Consider the following 16,388-nt stretch of genomic DNA (forward strand, 5'->3'; position numbering starts at 1 on the left):
CCACAATCATGTCCTGTACTAGGTAAGCACAAATAACAACAGTCATTAATAGCTAGCATTTAGGTAAAGGGTAGCCTTGGGAGACCCAGCTATATGTGTCCACTCCAGTGCTGTGTGACCTCTGACAAGTAATTTTAGAGCTTTTTTCTGTGTCTATGAACCTGACTGTGTCTACATGTGTACAGATTATGGGTCTCTGCGTGGGTCTCTGAATGTCTGATTATGGAACTGTATATGATTCCAAGATCCATGTATCTAGGTCCAGTCTCTTTCTTCTGAGTCCTACTCCTACATTACCAACCCCTAAGCAACTCAAATGCTGTGTGTCCAAAATGTAAGTCATTATCTCTCTCCCCAAACACCTCCTTCCCAATCTCCCTGTCTCTGCAGTGGACACTACTATCTTTCTAGTCTCTCAGATTTGTGACCTTGGAGTCGTTATTGACTCTCTGCTCCCCTAAACTCCATATATTAAATTGCTTGTCCAGTCTGGTCACTTCTATCTCTACATCTCTCCCATATGTCCCTTTCTCTCTATTTGCATAACTATCACTTTCGTTCAAATCTTCATCACTTCTTGTCTCGACCATACTGCAGTAGCCTCTTAATTGGTCTGCTTGCTATCAACCTCTCACCTCTCCCACACATCTTCTACAAAGCTGATGAAATGATTTTTGCTAAAGCACAGGTCTGATAGCAGGACTCCACTTTTCAATAAATTTTGGTGACTCCCTATTTCTTCTAGGGTCAAATAATAGCTTCTTTTTTTATTATTATTTACAGTCCTTTATAATCTGGTTACAGCTCACATTTCTAAGCTTATACATTTCTCCCCCTCATGCAGTCTATGGTCCAGTTAAACTGTTCCTTATACTCAACACTCCATCTCCCACCTTTGGGCATATTTCCCTATGAGCAGAATGTACTCCCTCCTCATCTCTGCTTGTTAGAATCCCTAATTTTATTCAAAACTTAACCCTCATGCCACCTTTCACATGAAGCCTTTCCTGATTGCCCTTCTCTTTAATTTTTTTCTTTTATATATTTCTATATAGGTAATTGTTGTCTTCCTATAAGAATGGGACATTCTAGCTAGGTGGCCCAGTGGATAGAGGGGTGGTCTGGGGTCAGGACGACTCATCTTCCTGAGTTCAAATATAGCCTCAGACATTTACTAGCTATGTGACCCTGGGCAAGTCACTTAACCCTGTTTGTCTTAATTTCCTCATCTGTAAAATGAGCTGGAGAAGGAAATGGAAAACCACTTCATCTCTGCCAAGAAAGCCCCAAATGGGATAATATGGAGTTAGACATGACTGAAACGACTCAGCAATAACAAAAAAGCCCTCTCCGAGGACAGACACTGGATCATTTTTGTCTTTGTGTGCCCAGAACCTGGCACAGGGCCAAACACATTTTGTAAATGCTTGTTGAGTGATTGTGTGCCTGATTGCGGGAGTCTGAGTGTCTGTGTGTTCTGGCTGTGGGTTTGTGTGTGTCTGCATGAATCTAATGGAATGTGTGGGGTCACTGTGTCTAGATTTGCGTCCATGAAGGCTTATACATGTGCAATTTGCTGAAAGTACCAAACTAGGAGAAAAGCTAGCCCTTTGCATTACAGACTCAAGATAGGAAGAGAAATTGAAGGGATAACACTAGGGTGAACTGAATAAAATTAAATTTAATAGAGATAACGTAAGGTCCTATGTGGGTTCAAAAATTAAATTCATACATACAAGTTGAGTTACTAGCTAGTAAAAAAATTCTGGGGGTTTTAGTGTCCTATAGACTAACTACCAATCACCATTGTGATGCAGAAGCACAGAAAACAAATGCAATTTCAACATGTAGTAAGAGGGGAATGTTATCTGAAAATAAGGAGGTGATAGTTCTGCTTTGTCAGACCTGCATTTGGAGCAATATCATCAGGACCATATTTTAAAGGAAGAACATCAATAAGCTAGAGAATGTCCAAAGGAAGGCAGTTAGAATACAGAAGATCCTTGAATCTCATGCCATGTCATAGTCATTGAGGAACCCAGAGAAAAGTACATGAATACTCAAGGGAGATATGGAAACTGCCTGCAAATATTTGAATGGCAATCCTGTGGAAGATGGGTTAGAACTTTTCTGTTTGGCTTGAGAGAACAGAACTAGGGGCAATGTGGTGGGGATGGGGAGTTATAAAGTGGCAGATTTTAGGCTGGATATTAGGAAAAACTTCCTAACAATTAGAGCTACCTCAAGTGGACTGGGCTGCTATGGAAAGTTGTGGGTTACATTTTCTGGGAATGGCTAGATGACCACTAGTATTTATATGGGGACCTTGGCAGTGGGTCTGAGTGGATTGGCAGTTAGGTGTGTTGAGGGAACATTAGAGTTATGTTTAGATGACATGAAAACCAAATCTGGCTCTCTGGTGCTGGATAAGTGAGGGCTGGTCATTGGTCCTGGACTGCAAAGCTGAAGTTAGAGAGATAAGGCATACCCAAGAGACTTCCCTTTGCCAAGCTCCCAGAAGCATTAGAGATACCAAATCAATGTAGACTAGGGGAAAAACCTAGCTCTCCCTTTGGAACTAACTTTTGGCTAGGGTACAGTTACTCCAAAGGAGTAATTACAAGCTTTTCTTTCTTTGGTTCCCTTAGGAAGAAGAGGAGCAGAATTTTTTCGGTTTCATCATCCTGACCATCTAGGGAAATTTTCCCGCTGGTTGTCCCGGTCGATTGCAGGAGCATTTAATTCTTTACAACTCAGCAAAGAAAGGGGCACAGGGTAGTGGGGAGAGCCTTTGTTGGGGAAGTAGGGGACCTGGGTTCTGATCCTGGCTTCACTCCTGGATCCTGATGGGAGCTTGGGCAAAACATTCTGACATGTATTTTGTCATATGTGTCAAGGTCCTTTCAGCTCTGACATTCTCCATCCTAAGATCCCTTTCTACTCTGATATTCTATGTCCTAAAGTCCCTACAAGCTCTGATAATCTATTTTCTTTTCTATTCATTTATTTATTTATAATTAATTTTTTATTTTCTGTTTTCAGCAATCACTTCCATAAGTTTTAAATTTTTCCCTCTTCCTTTTCCTTCCATCCCCAAGATGGCATGCAGTCTTATATGGGTTCTACACATGCCTTCTTATTAAACACATTTTCACATTAGTCATGTTGCATAGAAGAATTATAATGAGTGTGAGAAACTATATGAGAAAAACCAAACCAAACCAAAGCATGACAAATGAGAAAATAGTGTGCTTCTTTCTGCATTCTGACACTATAGTTCTTTTTCTGGATGTGCATCATGAATCCTTTGGAAATGTTTTAGGTTTTTGCATTGCTGTGAAGGGCTAAGTTTCTGATAATGTATTTTCTAAGTTCCTTTTCATATGTGACATTCTACATTCTAAGGGTCTCTCAGGCATCTTGTGTTCAGTGTTCTAAGTATTTACTAAGGAACTTCTGAGCATTGATCCTTGTGCTTGAAGTTATGGGAACGAGGTTAATGAAGATGTAGTTCGGGCATATAGAGAGCACACGATAGTGGCCAGACACATGCAAACAAAAAATATGGTAACCAATACAAGTATCAGGTGCCACATAATTAGCACAGACACGAGCATGCCAGGATCCATGTCAAACTCATTCATCATGACTGATTCAGGTAAACTGTTTCCCCAAAGGATGTTTGAAAAAAGTGGCAAAACTTTCCAAGATTTACCCTTCCCTCCAATTTCTGCGTCTTCCTGCTGATTTATATACAAATAAGTGTTAAACGCAGTAGAAATCTAGAAGATGGGTCTTCTGCCTTTGAAGTCCTGGGCTCTAAATGACGGGAATTGATGTTTTCATCTCCGCTGTCTCATCATGGAGGAGAGGCAAGAACCCTGAACTCATTGTTACAAGACCTGCATTTAAATCATACCTCTGCTGCTTTCCACTGGTGTGACTTTGGGCAAATCACTGTAACTCAGCCGGTCTCAGTTTCCTCATTTGTAAAATGTAAAATAGGGGAATTAGACTAAATGAACTCTGATGTTCCTTCCAGCTTTAGATCTCTGTTATGTTGATGATCATTGCAATTTTGGAAGAGAAGGGAGGATATGGGGAATGAATAGCTATGTAAGAAAATGGTGTCAATAGTAATGTAGGCAAGTGTGAATATTAGCCCCATTTTATAGATGTAGACAAATGATTCAAAGAGGTAATTTACTTGTCTAGGATCCTGTAGGTACTAAGTATTGGAGCCACAATTCACAATTTTAGAGATTTTAAGTGATGGATGGGAAGGATTTTTACCAGAGTTGGGAAAAATGTGTCTGGCTTTAACATCAACATCTTACTCAAAATAAGAAAAGGACAAAGAGGTACAGATAAAACTGTATCATGAGTGATGATGCTGGACAAAAGGTGAGATGTTGAAGAAGAATCCTAGTTGAAGTGATGATATGATAGAAAGTGTTGGAAAGGAATTTAGAGGGTGACTCTGTCTAATTGTTTAATTTTTCAGATCAGGAAACTGTGGCATGGAAGAGTTAACTTGTCTTGGGTTACACAGCTAAGAAGGGTCAGAATCAGAATTTGAATCTGGGTCTTCCTGATCCTATGTCTAATGTCTCTAGTGTCACTCTACATTATGGTTGTACAGGGAGTTCACAGAATAAAGTTAATGGGAAGGAAATAAGGTTTAAAAAAGATGTTGAAAAGCTAGAATGATGGATTGAAATTTACTATAACACATAAAGGGGTTTTATAGAATATCTAGTCCAAATGCATTTTATAAATGAGAATATAATAAGATGAAATTTAATGATGATGAAGATAAAATTGTATATTGTCACATGATGATGTAGAATATAAGCTCCCGGAGGTCAGGAACTGTTTAATTTTTTTCATTATCTCCCCAACATCTATTACAGTGCTTAGCAGATAATATGCATTTGATAACAAGCTTGTTGAATTAACTTGTTTTGAGGACTGGTTGAAGGAATTGAGCAAGTTAAGCCTAAAGAAGAGGAGATATTAGAGGAGACATGATAGATATCTTCAAACATCTGAAGGATTGGTAGGTGGAAGAGAGACTGGGCTTCTTTTGCTTGGCCCCACGAGGCAGAGCTGTAAGTAATGGTAGTACAGGTAGAGAAATAGATTTCAACTCAGTCTAAGGAAGAACTTTCTAACTATTACAGGTGTCTAAAAGTGGAAATGTGCTGCTTCAGGAAGTAATGGGATTTGTTGGCTTGTTGGAATTTGAATGACTGTCAGAGATTGAATTTGGGGAATGGAAATTTGGGATATTTGAGAAATTGAAGGACAATAAGGAGATGGACCACAATCATCCACTAGCTGTTCCTCATAAAAGATACTCTCTCTTGTCCTTGTGTCCTTGCACTGATTGTCTGCCCTTTCTGGAATGACCTCACTCTTCACCTCCATATCTTGAATTTCCTGGTTTCCTTAAAGACTCACCTCAAATTCCACTTCCTGAATAAGACCTTTCCTTGTTCCTTCAACTACCCATGTCTTCCTCTCTGAGATTACCTTTTATCTACTCTCTAATATCTTTCAGGAACCTAGTTAATTACATGTTTTTTACTTATTGGAATGTGAGCTCTTTGAGGACAGGAAAAGTAATTTTGCTGTACTTTGTATCCTGAATACTTACCAAAATGCCTGGTGCCCAGTAAGCACTTAATAAATGTTTGTTGATCTACTTACTGAAGATGAAAGAGAAGAACTAGAGATAAAGGAGGAGAAGCAGAAAGACATGAAGAGGAGGAAAAGAAGAAAGACCTCAGGAGGAAAAAGAGAAGAAGGAATAGAGAAAAACTCAAATTGAAGGAGAAGAAAAAGGAGAAAGACTCATAAAGGAGGAGGAGAAGTAGGAGGTGAACTCTCAGAGAAGGGGTAAATAGTTGGCAAGACAAGGTAAGCAACTGATAAGAGAAGGGAAAGGAAATTGGGGATAGTTGTGAACATGTTAACAAAAGGATAATGAAGGGAAGAGAGTGACCATTCTAAAGTCAAAAGTGTCCACAAGTACTTTGCTGCAACAACTTTTAGGTGATACATTAAAGAATGAAAAGGACCGAGGATTTCATTTTCAGAAAATATAATGAGTGAGCAGAATTTTGTAGTGACCCTCACTGACTATGCTATGTTAGTATTTTTGCCATGATCATGTTCCTGCTATCTATTCTAAATTTGCTGGTTAATCTCCTAGAAGAAAAGAAAAAGGGGTTGAAGCAATGCATCCCTAGTCCTCAGGATATCAAGGAGAATGAAGTATTCTTGTAAAAAAGTGAAGAAAACCTTTGATGTGAAAAGAAAAAGAAAAAGAATCTGAATCAATAGGTAGATTCTTGATTTGATAATAAGATAACAGTCAGACAACCAGTCAATATGCGATTATTAAGTGCTTGCTATGTGCCAGGCACTGTGGTAAAAGGGTGAAAGAATGTGACACACAGGAGAAAGGGAAGAAGGATTGTTGAACTTGGAGCTAGCAAATACTTATGAAGTTCTTTCCAAGGCAGAGGGAGCTGGACACCCTGAAGATAAAGTAGCTGCTTGTGCTCCCAGGAATAATGCTGTGAATTCATAGGGGCTGTCAGGATTGAGATCATCTAATAAGAATGAGAAGAGGAAACAAAGAGCAGCGGTGTTTGGTGACTCACCTCTGAGTGCTCCTGAAGAAGTCTTTTGTGAAGATGAGTATAACAATGGAGAGTTCCACTGCATTTTTGGATCCATGTATCTAGAACATGACAGAGAACCTACCATGATGTTGAACTAGATGACTATTACTTAGATTCATGTGGGCATAAATGATGTGACCAGAGGAAATCTAGACTGTATTGCTAAGGATTCCGAAATCTTGGGTACCTTAGGAACCATCACTGTTGCCCTGTGTAGCTGAGGGCTTTGAAGAGAAAGTTAGTTTTGGGAAATGAACATTTGGTTAGGAAAAATAGATACCTGAGAACCATTTTCGGATTCTTGGATTACGGAGTAAAACATGGTAAATGAGAAGTTCCTGGTGGAGTGTACCTAACAAAACTGGTAAGAATGTATTTGCCTGGAATCTTGAGAATGTAATCAAAATTTAAAAGGAAAATGAAAGGTAGGACATTGAATTTCCATGAAATCTTATATGTTCAAACCATTTACGTTATTTAATGTAAATTAAAGTAGCTATTACATTGTTTAAAGGATCATTGTCTACCTGGAAAGAAATGTCATAAAATCTTAGTCATGGAATTTTCGAGCCAAAAAGACTTTTGAGAAGCTTAGAGTTCTTGAGCTGTATTCCATGATACTGTCTTTTTAATCTTATAATTAGTTGTTGTTTACTTAGTTACCTGAGTTCCTTCAACTTGGTTTCGCATCTCCTCTCTAAAGAGTTGTGCTGGCTTGTGAGAGTTGATTGTTTAATTTTCAGTGTGAAAATCTGCATCTTGAAAATAGGCAAATACTGCAACTCAAGGACAGTAGGTAGCACAGTGGATAGAGTGCCAGGCTTGGAGGTAGAAAGACTCATCTTCTGAAGTTTATCCAGCCTCAGACACTTACAGCTGTGTAACCCTGTGCAAGTCACTTAACCTTGTTTGCCTTAGTTTCATCATCTGTAAAATGAGCTGCAGAAGAAAAGCGTAAACCACTTCAGTATTTTTGCAACCCCTCCCCCAAACAAAACACTAAACAAACCCTAAGTGGGGTCACTAAAAGTGGGACATGACTGAAAAATGACTGATAACAGAAAACAATTCAGAGCTTGATTTATTGTTTTCTTGGTCACTGAGGTTTGAAAAAGTGATGGAGAAAATGTTAATCATGCAAATTAAACTTAAAACTATATCCTGATTACATTTTTTCCTATAGAGTAAATTGTTAAACATGTTCTAGCATACTATTACTAGTAGTCCTTCTGGATTCATTCCAGTTTATCAATGTCATTACCCAAATGTAGCCCAATAATAGAACGTAATATTCCAGATGGAGTCTAATCTTAAAGATAGAGATCATGTCTCATCTGAGTCATTTATTCTCCTGTTCCCTCTATCAATTCTCACGAGGTATGGACTTAAGTATTGTCACCATTCCCCTCCTCTAGCTTATCAGTGGAAGAAGACATTGAAACTTTGTTAAATTTGTAAATAACACAAAATTGAGAATGCAAGATAATCTGTTGGATATCAGAATCAACATTCTAAAAGAGCTTCATTGACTGGAAGGATGGGCTGAATTCAGTAAAATTAAATTTACCAAAAATAAATGCCAAGTCCAGTACTTAAATTAAAATGTTATACATCTCAAGGGTAGAAAGCCTCAGCTTGGCCAAAAAACCCTGTGGAAAAGACCTGGGAGGTCATTATTAGCTAATAGTATAGTTCTGAAGGTACTTAAGAAAACTAATTTGCTCCCTACTTTCATTAATTGATACATACTTTTACATCAAATGAGATAATTCTTTTCTTGCTCTGTTTCAGACTATATCTGGAGTATTATGTTGTATTCTTGGATTACATTTTGGGAATGAAATTGACAGGTTGCAGTGCATTCAGAAAAAGTCCACCGGTATAAGAAGGGAAAGAAGAATTAGGCTAAAGGAACAGGAGAAATCTTGGGAGGTGGGGAACACAAGAAGTGTCCACAAATATCTGAAAGACTGTCATGGAATGGAATGTGGGAGTAGGAAGGCTCACTTTTATTGGTTGCAGAAAGCAGAACTAGGATAAGTTTGAGGAACCAATATCTTAGTTCAGTGGAGAAAAGGAATGGAGACTGAACTTGAGATTTCATTGGCAAAGGGAGCTCCCAGATGAGGAAACCCCTTCTATCCAAGCAGGTTGATATCTTCTCTACCATTTATAGTCTTAGAGAGTTGCCTAAAGGAAAGGCTAAATGACACATCCAGGGGTCATACTGCTAAAATGTTACACTGGATTTGAACTCAATTCTTCCAAACTCCAAGGCCATTTTGTTATATATCCACTACTCCATGGGTGCCTCTCATCTTTTAGTTTAACAGAAAGAGAAACAATCTTTTGAAAAAACAGATCTTTCTTTCAAAGAACTAGGTTTTCAATGGGGAAATCCTTCTAGGATCCCTCCCAAGTATAAAATTTTAGGATACTTTGATTTCTTTCCCTTTTCATGCCTAGGTGACTGGTAACATAGTTCTGGGTGGTTGTTCTTCAGTTCTTGATGACCACAATGACATCACTGTGCTAGAGTCAAGTTTCAATGTATCCAACTCTGGCTGATCAGACCAATAAGAGCTTGGAATGCTCTACCACAGGTTGGGCACAAATAGTCTATGTGAACATTTGGGGTGGATTTTCTAAATTTGCGCATCTCGAGTTTCTGAGCTATTTCATTTCTTCTTTGCTCATAGAGCACAGCACCTTCTCTGATGTGGGCACACCATGCCGAGTGGTCCTGTAAGAGTGTCTTCCATGTCACAAATCAGTTCCAATGTTCGTAAGAGAGATCTTGAGAGTGACCTTGTATTGCTTCTTCTGGCCTTCATATGAGCACCTGTCCTATGTGAGTTCTCCATAAAATAGTACATTTGACATTTGAACAATGTGGCCAGCCCATTGGAGTTGTGCTCTCTGAAACAGAGTTTGAATGCTTGGCAGTTTAGTTTGAGTAAGGATCTCAGTGTTTGGTACCTTATCCTGCCAGGTGATCTCCAGAATCTTCCCAAGACAATTCAGATGGAAGCGATTCAGTTTCCTGGCATGGCACTGGTGTTGCAGGCATACAACAATGAGGTCAGCACAATGGCTCTTCAGTTTGGTAGTCAGTCTAATACCTTCTCTCTCCCACACTTTCCTTTGGAGCCTCCCAAACACTGAGCTAACTCTGGCAATGCATGTGTCAACCTCATTATCAATGTGTACATCCCTGGAAAGTACACTGCCAAGGTAAATTAACTTATCTATAGCATTCAAAATTTCTCCATTTGCTGTAACTGATGGTTCCACGTAAGAATGGTGTGGTGGTGGCTGATGGAGCACCTGTGTTTTCTTGGTGTTAATTGTTATGCCAAAATGAACACAAGCAGCAGAGACTCAATTCATACTTTGTTCGTTCAATGCTACCTCTGAAGCTGAGGCTGCATTGAGTGAACAATCACCTGCAAACAGAAAATACTAACTAACAGGCTGCTAATAAAGAGTCTCATTAATGCCCTGATTCCTGGACAGAAAATCAGCCAAAAGGTAAAGTTTACTTGGGATGCTAAATGGGTATGGTTTCTACTTTCTTGAGTATAATGCTGATTAATAGTAGAATTCCGAAATTATAGAATCTTAAAATCCCAGAATCTCAGTCCAAAGGGATTTCCAAGGGTTTCGAATCCAATTGGTACCTGAATTATGAATGCCTCCTATTAGCATCCTAGACATATGGGCTATTCATTCTCTGGATACTTCCAGCAAGGAGGAGCTCATAATATCCTAAACCAGAACATTCCATATTTGAGCATCTCTCATGATTAAGAGCTCTATTGAGTTAAATGAGACTCTCTGTAACTTTCTCCCACTAGTGACGTGACCTCATAGAGGTGGAAAAGTGTGACTTCTCCCGAGAAGAAAGAGGTGACTTCAGAAATCAAGTGAACACAGGGCTAAATGTGACAAGATACAATTTTATAAGGGTAAATAAAGATCTACATTTGGGTTGAAAGCATCCACTGCTAAGTACAGCAAGGGGGGAAGTGTGACTAGACACAGTTCATGTGAAAAAGGCCCTGGGGTTTTAATGGGCCACAAGTTCAAATGAACTGACTGTATGAAATATCAGCTAAAAATTCGAATAGAGCTGAAATTGCATTCACAAAGGTCCAGTTATACCCCATTTGTGTATATGTAGTACAGTTTCTTACCCAATGCTACAGTCTTTCTGATGGTGGTTATCCATTTGCTACTGGAAGGCAGTGGAGTCATAATCCACTCTTTCTTTCCTCAGATACATGGAACTAGGAAATAAAACAAGTGCTCAAGAATTCTTTCTCCTGGGACTTTCAGACAAGCCCGAACAGCAGCCTCTCCTCTTTGCAATATTCCTGTGTATGTACTTTGTCACGGTGACCGGGAACCTGCTGATCATCCTGGCTATTGGCTCTGATTCACATCTCCACACGCCTATGTACTTCTTCCTTGCCAACCTCTCCTTTGTCGACCTCTGTCTGGCCACTAACACTGTCCCAAAGATGTTGGCAAACATTCAGTCCAGGACTAAGTCCATCTCTTATGTTTGCTGTCTGACACAGATGTATTTTTTCCACTTTTTTGGAATCATGGACAGTGTCTTGATTGCTGTGATGGCCTATGACCGTTTTGTGGCCATATGTCACCCACTGCACTACACAACAATCATGAGCCCACGTCTCTGTGGGCTGCTGGTAGGTTTGCCCTGGGCTTTCTCCAGTTTGATTTCCCTTGCTCACACCCTCCTGATGTCTCGTTTGTACTTCTGTGCCAGCACTGAGCTCCCTCATTTCTTCTGTGACCTCACACCACTGCTCCGGTTGTCCTGCTCAGACACCACAGCTAATAAGATCTTGGTGCTCATTGTGGGTGGGATGGTGATCGTCACACCCTTCCTCTGCATCCTTGCCTCCTATACCCGAATTGTTGTGGCTATTCTAAAGGTCCCTTCTGCAGGGGGCAGGAAGAAAGCCTTTTCCACCTGCAGCTCCCACCTCTCTGTAGTGGCACTCTTCTATGGAACCACCATTGGGGTCTACCTCAGCCCCTCTTCCATCCACACAGCTGTGAAGGATAAAGCTTCTGCTGTGATGTACACAGTGGTCACGCCCATGCTGAATCCCTTCATCTATAGCCTGCGTAGCCGAGATCTGAAGGGGGCTCTGAAAAAGCTTGTCAATAGGAAAATTGCCTCATCTCCCTGACATTTTCCTTGGGATTTATCATGCTGGTTGCTCTGGAGAAGTAGGATCTAGTGATGAAAACTTGGGGCTGGATGCAGAGACTTCTAGGTTGGGAATATGGATATTTTGGGGTAATAGTTTTAGAACTCAGATTCCAAACTTCAGGGAATTTCTGCTACCCCAACCTAGGTATAGCAAAGGTCCCTATAGAACTGGAACAATTTACTGGATCCATTTTTCTTTAATCTAACCCAGAATAGAGTCACTTTGTTACACAGCTTGGAGAAGGGAGCCACCAGATTGTGCAACTTACACTTTCTAACCATGACCTGGTTCCTCAGCAAGCAACTGGAGAATTCATGTTGTTTCCCATGGATTCTAAAGGTGAAGCAAAGGGCACACAAGAATTGGTCATATGATGCTTTCAATGTACCAAGACATAAGTATGGAGACGATAGCCCTCCCTGCCTTGAGTTGGTCACTATCCATTTTCTCGTTCTGTTACCTAGGCTGGGCTTTTTTTTTGGGAAAAAGGAGGATAATGATGTAGGGTTGTATGAGGAGAGATGAAATTAAGTGAGTAAAGATAAGGTTGGGTGACAAGAGATTGGGCTAGATAAAGTGGGATGTCAGGTGAAGGTGGGTGAAGTATAATGAGAAGGAGTGAAACTTGATGAGACTGGGAAAAGTGGGATAAGGCTGAATGAGGATGTGTAAGGAGAGGGAAGTTTGGTAGAGGAATGAAGAAGGGAGGAAGAAAGAGGTAGAATGAATTTGAGGGAAATAAGGCAAGACTGGGTGAAACAGGTTGAAGCAGGAGATGTTGAGGAAGTAGAAAGAGAAGGGGAAGGGAATAAACATTTATGTAGTACCTACTGTGTACCAGGGATTGTGATAATTGATTTTTACAAATATCTCATTTCATAGCTGAGAGAATACTGGAAGGATGTAGGTGAAATTGGATTAGGTGTAGGAATATGGGTAAGGAAGGTGAAAGTAGTGGGGTGAACATTAGTAACGTTGGATGAAATTTGAATAAGGTAGATGGAAGCTGGATGAGACTGGATGCAGGGACTGAATGATTGATGGAAGAAAGATGAAAGATTGTTGAGTTCTCATGAGTTGGAAGAGAAATGAGACAGGATGAGGGAGAAAAACTTTTTGAGAGACTGCTGAAGGTGGAGTGAGGGTGTATGGAGCAGGGCAAGTTTAAATGTGACAGAGGGAGATTAGGGAAAGAAAAGCAAGGGGAAGAAAAATGGAGAAAGGAGAAGAGGTGAGGAGCAATGTGGTTGGGTGAGGTAGAGAAAGATTGGGTATGGATGGATGAGGAGATGGAGGGGAAGGAATGAGTGAATGGATGAGAAGGGGTTAGACAGGAGTAGGGTGGCTGAGATAGGTGGAGTTTGGATGGGAATGGATAATGCAGGCTGGGTGGGTGAGGTAAGAGAAGGAGAGAGATGGCCAAATTTTTCCTCAGCTCTTGGAAGTTGTTCCAAAGGGAAAGATGATGCCTGTCATGACTTTTCTACATTTAGGCCTATATTTCTATCCATTCACTTGATGAGGAGTAGGTTTGGGTAAGGTTGTGCAACATGAGGAAGTGAGGTATAGGTGGGATGAATCTGGACCTCTAGTTCTCTAATAGCTTGTTGGGTCACTTATTTTCTATCATTGCCCACCAAGGCTTCTTCTTGACTCTGCTGCACTGGACCCTGCATAACCTTACATATGCCCCACAATCAATATGGGATCTCATACGGGGGATTTGTTTATCCCTAGGTATCATTGCATGTCTCTAAATATAAAACCATTGGTTCTCAGAGTTTGAAGGTGTCTTGAGTCATCTAGTCTGACCTCCTGACCAATACCTTTGCAATGCTCCTGACAAGTGGTCACCTAGCCTTTTCTTTCACACTTCCAGTGACAGGAAGCTCACTGTTTTTAAAGACTTAACTTTCTGAGTGAGAGTTAACACAGTATAACAGAGCTAGAATCTTGATGACACATTGGATAGAGCATTGGGCCTGGAGTCAGGAATACCTGAGCTTAAATCTGGCTTTCGATACTTAGTGTGTGACCCTGGAAAAGTCATTTAACCTCTGTTTATCTCAGTTTTCTCATCTGTAAGATGGGGATAATAATAGCACCTACCTTCAAGGGTTATTTTGAGGATTGTAAAGTACTTAGTATAGTGCCTGGCACATATAATAAACACTATATAAATGTTAGCTATCATCATCATCATCCCATTTATCAATTGTGGAATGGCTCTTATTATTATAAATTTGAATCAATTCTCTGTATATCTTAGAAATGAGACCTTTATCAGAGAACTTTGTCATTTTTATTATATTGGCTCAGCCTTTCCATAAATAATTAATATTTCTCCATTTATTTAGATTTGCCTTTATCTGCTGAAGAATGGTTTGTAATTTTGTTAATATAGTTCCTATGGGTATGTCTTGGCAGGTACAGTGCTAAGTATTTTATACTTTCTGGAGTTATTTTAAATGGAATTTTTCTTTCTATTTTATCTTGTTGGATTTTATTGACAATATGCAGAAATTCTGAAGATTTATCTGGGTTTATTTTATGTCTTGCAACTTTGCTGAAGTTGTTAAATATTTTGATTGGTTTTTGGTTGATGTTCTAAGCTTCTTTAAGCAAACCATCAAATCATTTGAAGAATGTGATAATTTTACTTCCACATGGGCTATGTTTATTCCTTTAATTTCTTTTTCTTATCTTGTTATGATAGCTATTATTCTTAGCAGCATATTGAAAAATAATGACTATAGTGGATATCCTTGCTTTATCCCTGATCTTGTTGGAAAGGTCCCTAGTTTATCTGCCTTACAGATAATGCTGACTCTTGGTTTTAGATACTATTTTTAATATTAACAAAAGATTGATTTATTCTTGTGTTTTTAAAAAGAAGAATAGATGCTGTACCTTGTCAGAAGCCTTTTCTGCATCTGTTAATATAATCATATGAATTTTTTGTTTTTGCTATTAATATGATTGATCATTTTTATAGTTTTCCTATTATTAAAACAACTCTGCATTACTGTTGTAAAACCAGCCTGGTCATAGCATGTAATCTTTGTGCTATATTGCTGAAATTTCCTCGCTAACATTTTATTTAAAAATTTTATATCACTATTCATTAGGAATATTGGTCCACAGTTTCCTTTTTTTTAAAGTAAAGAGAAAGTTTTCTCTTTGCTTTAGGTATCAAGACCATATTTGTCTCAGAAGGAATTGGGCAGGATCCCTTCTTTTTGTATTTTGTCAAATAGTTGATGCACTATTTAAACTAATTATTCTTTAAATGTTTGATTGAATTTGCTTACAAATCTATCTGGTCCTAATTTATTTTTCTTTTGGAGTTAATTCATAAAATTAAATTTCTTTTTCTAAGACAAAGTTATTTAAATGTTCAATTTCCACACCTGTTAATCTTGCCAATTTATTTTTCTTTTGGAGTTAATTCATAAAATTAAATTTCTTTTTCTAAGACAAAGTTATTTAAATGTTCAATTTCCACACCTGTTAATCTTGCAATTTCATTCGTTTAATTTGATTGTCAATTTTATTGGTTTGCAATTTGGCAAAATAGCTCCCAATAATTTCTTTTATTTCTTTTCTTGGTTGTGAATACACTTTTTTCATTTTTGATACTGGTAAATTGGTTTTCTTCTTTTTAAAAAATCAAATTAGCTATTGATTTATCAGTTTTGTTGTCTTTTAAAAAGCTCCTAGTTTTATTTACTAATTCTATTTTTTTTTTTTTTTTGCTTTCCATACTGTTAATCTCTTTTTCAATATTTGGCATTTCTATTTCGATGTTCAATTGGGGATTTTAGATTTGCTAGTTTTCTAGGTGTCCTTTAGTTTTGTGCTCAATTAATTTATACTTTTTTTTCTCCTTTACTGATGAAAGTATTTAGATAAAAAAAATTTCCCACACGTAATACTTTGCCTCCCTGGAATTTTGGTATGCTGTCTTGTCCAGCCTAATTGCCGTGGGCTGCCTGGGTCCTCTTACCTCTCTCAGGTCTTAGGTGGCCAGCTGGATAAACGAATGAGAGAAGAGACCTCTAGAGTCAAACAGAGGTGTAGGCTTTATTCTGGTTACAAGCTACATGTCAGCATGCAGGGCTAGTGCTCCCCGCAGGAGCCCCCTTCTCTCTCCCGAGGAGCAAGGAAGAACAACAACCAACAACAACCCTCAGGCTTTCCTGTCCCCATTTAAACTCTCCCCCTGCTAGTTCGCTCATGGACCGCATGCTCTCAGCCCCTTAGCCAATTAACAGAAGGTGTGCTCAGACCACGGACAAATCTGAAGGGTGGAATGCTCTCCCCAGCAAGTTTCCACTGAGAAGAGGTGGAAAACAAGATAACTCGTGTCTCACTCCTCAATTCCCAGCTGTTCTCTGGGGGGCCTCGTGAGAGCTCAGCGGTTTCAAGAGCCCTCACCTTTATCTGA

At 39.1% G+C, this 16,388-nt stretch overlaps 1 protein-coding gene across 1 annotated transcript; it reads left to right on the forward strand.

Annotated features, from left to right (window-relative positions):
- Positions 1–10,975: 10,975 nt before the first annotated feature.
- Positions 10,976–14,281, forward strand: LOC140499853 (olfactory receptor 1M1-like). The gene has a single exon (XM_072601750.1). The coding sequence runs from the start codon at positions 10,976–10,978 to the stop codon at positions 11,915–11,917; it is 942 nt and encodes a 313-aa protein (XP_072457851.1). The 3' UTR covers positions 11,918–14,281.
- The last annotated feature ends 2,107 nt before the right edge of the window (positions 14,282–16,388 follow it).

Source organism: Notamacropus eugenii, chromosome 4, assembly GCF_028372415.1.
Source record: "Notamacropus eugenii isolate mMacEug1 chromosome 4, mMacEug1.pri_v2, whole genome shotgun sequence".
NCBI classification, from domain to species: domain Eukaryota; kingdom Metazoa; phylum Chordata; class Mammalia; order Diprotodontia; family Macropodidae; genus Notamacropus; species Notamacropus eugenii.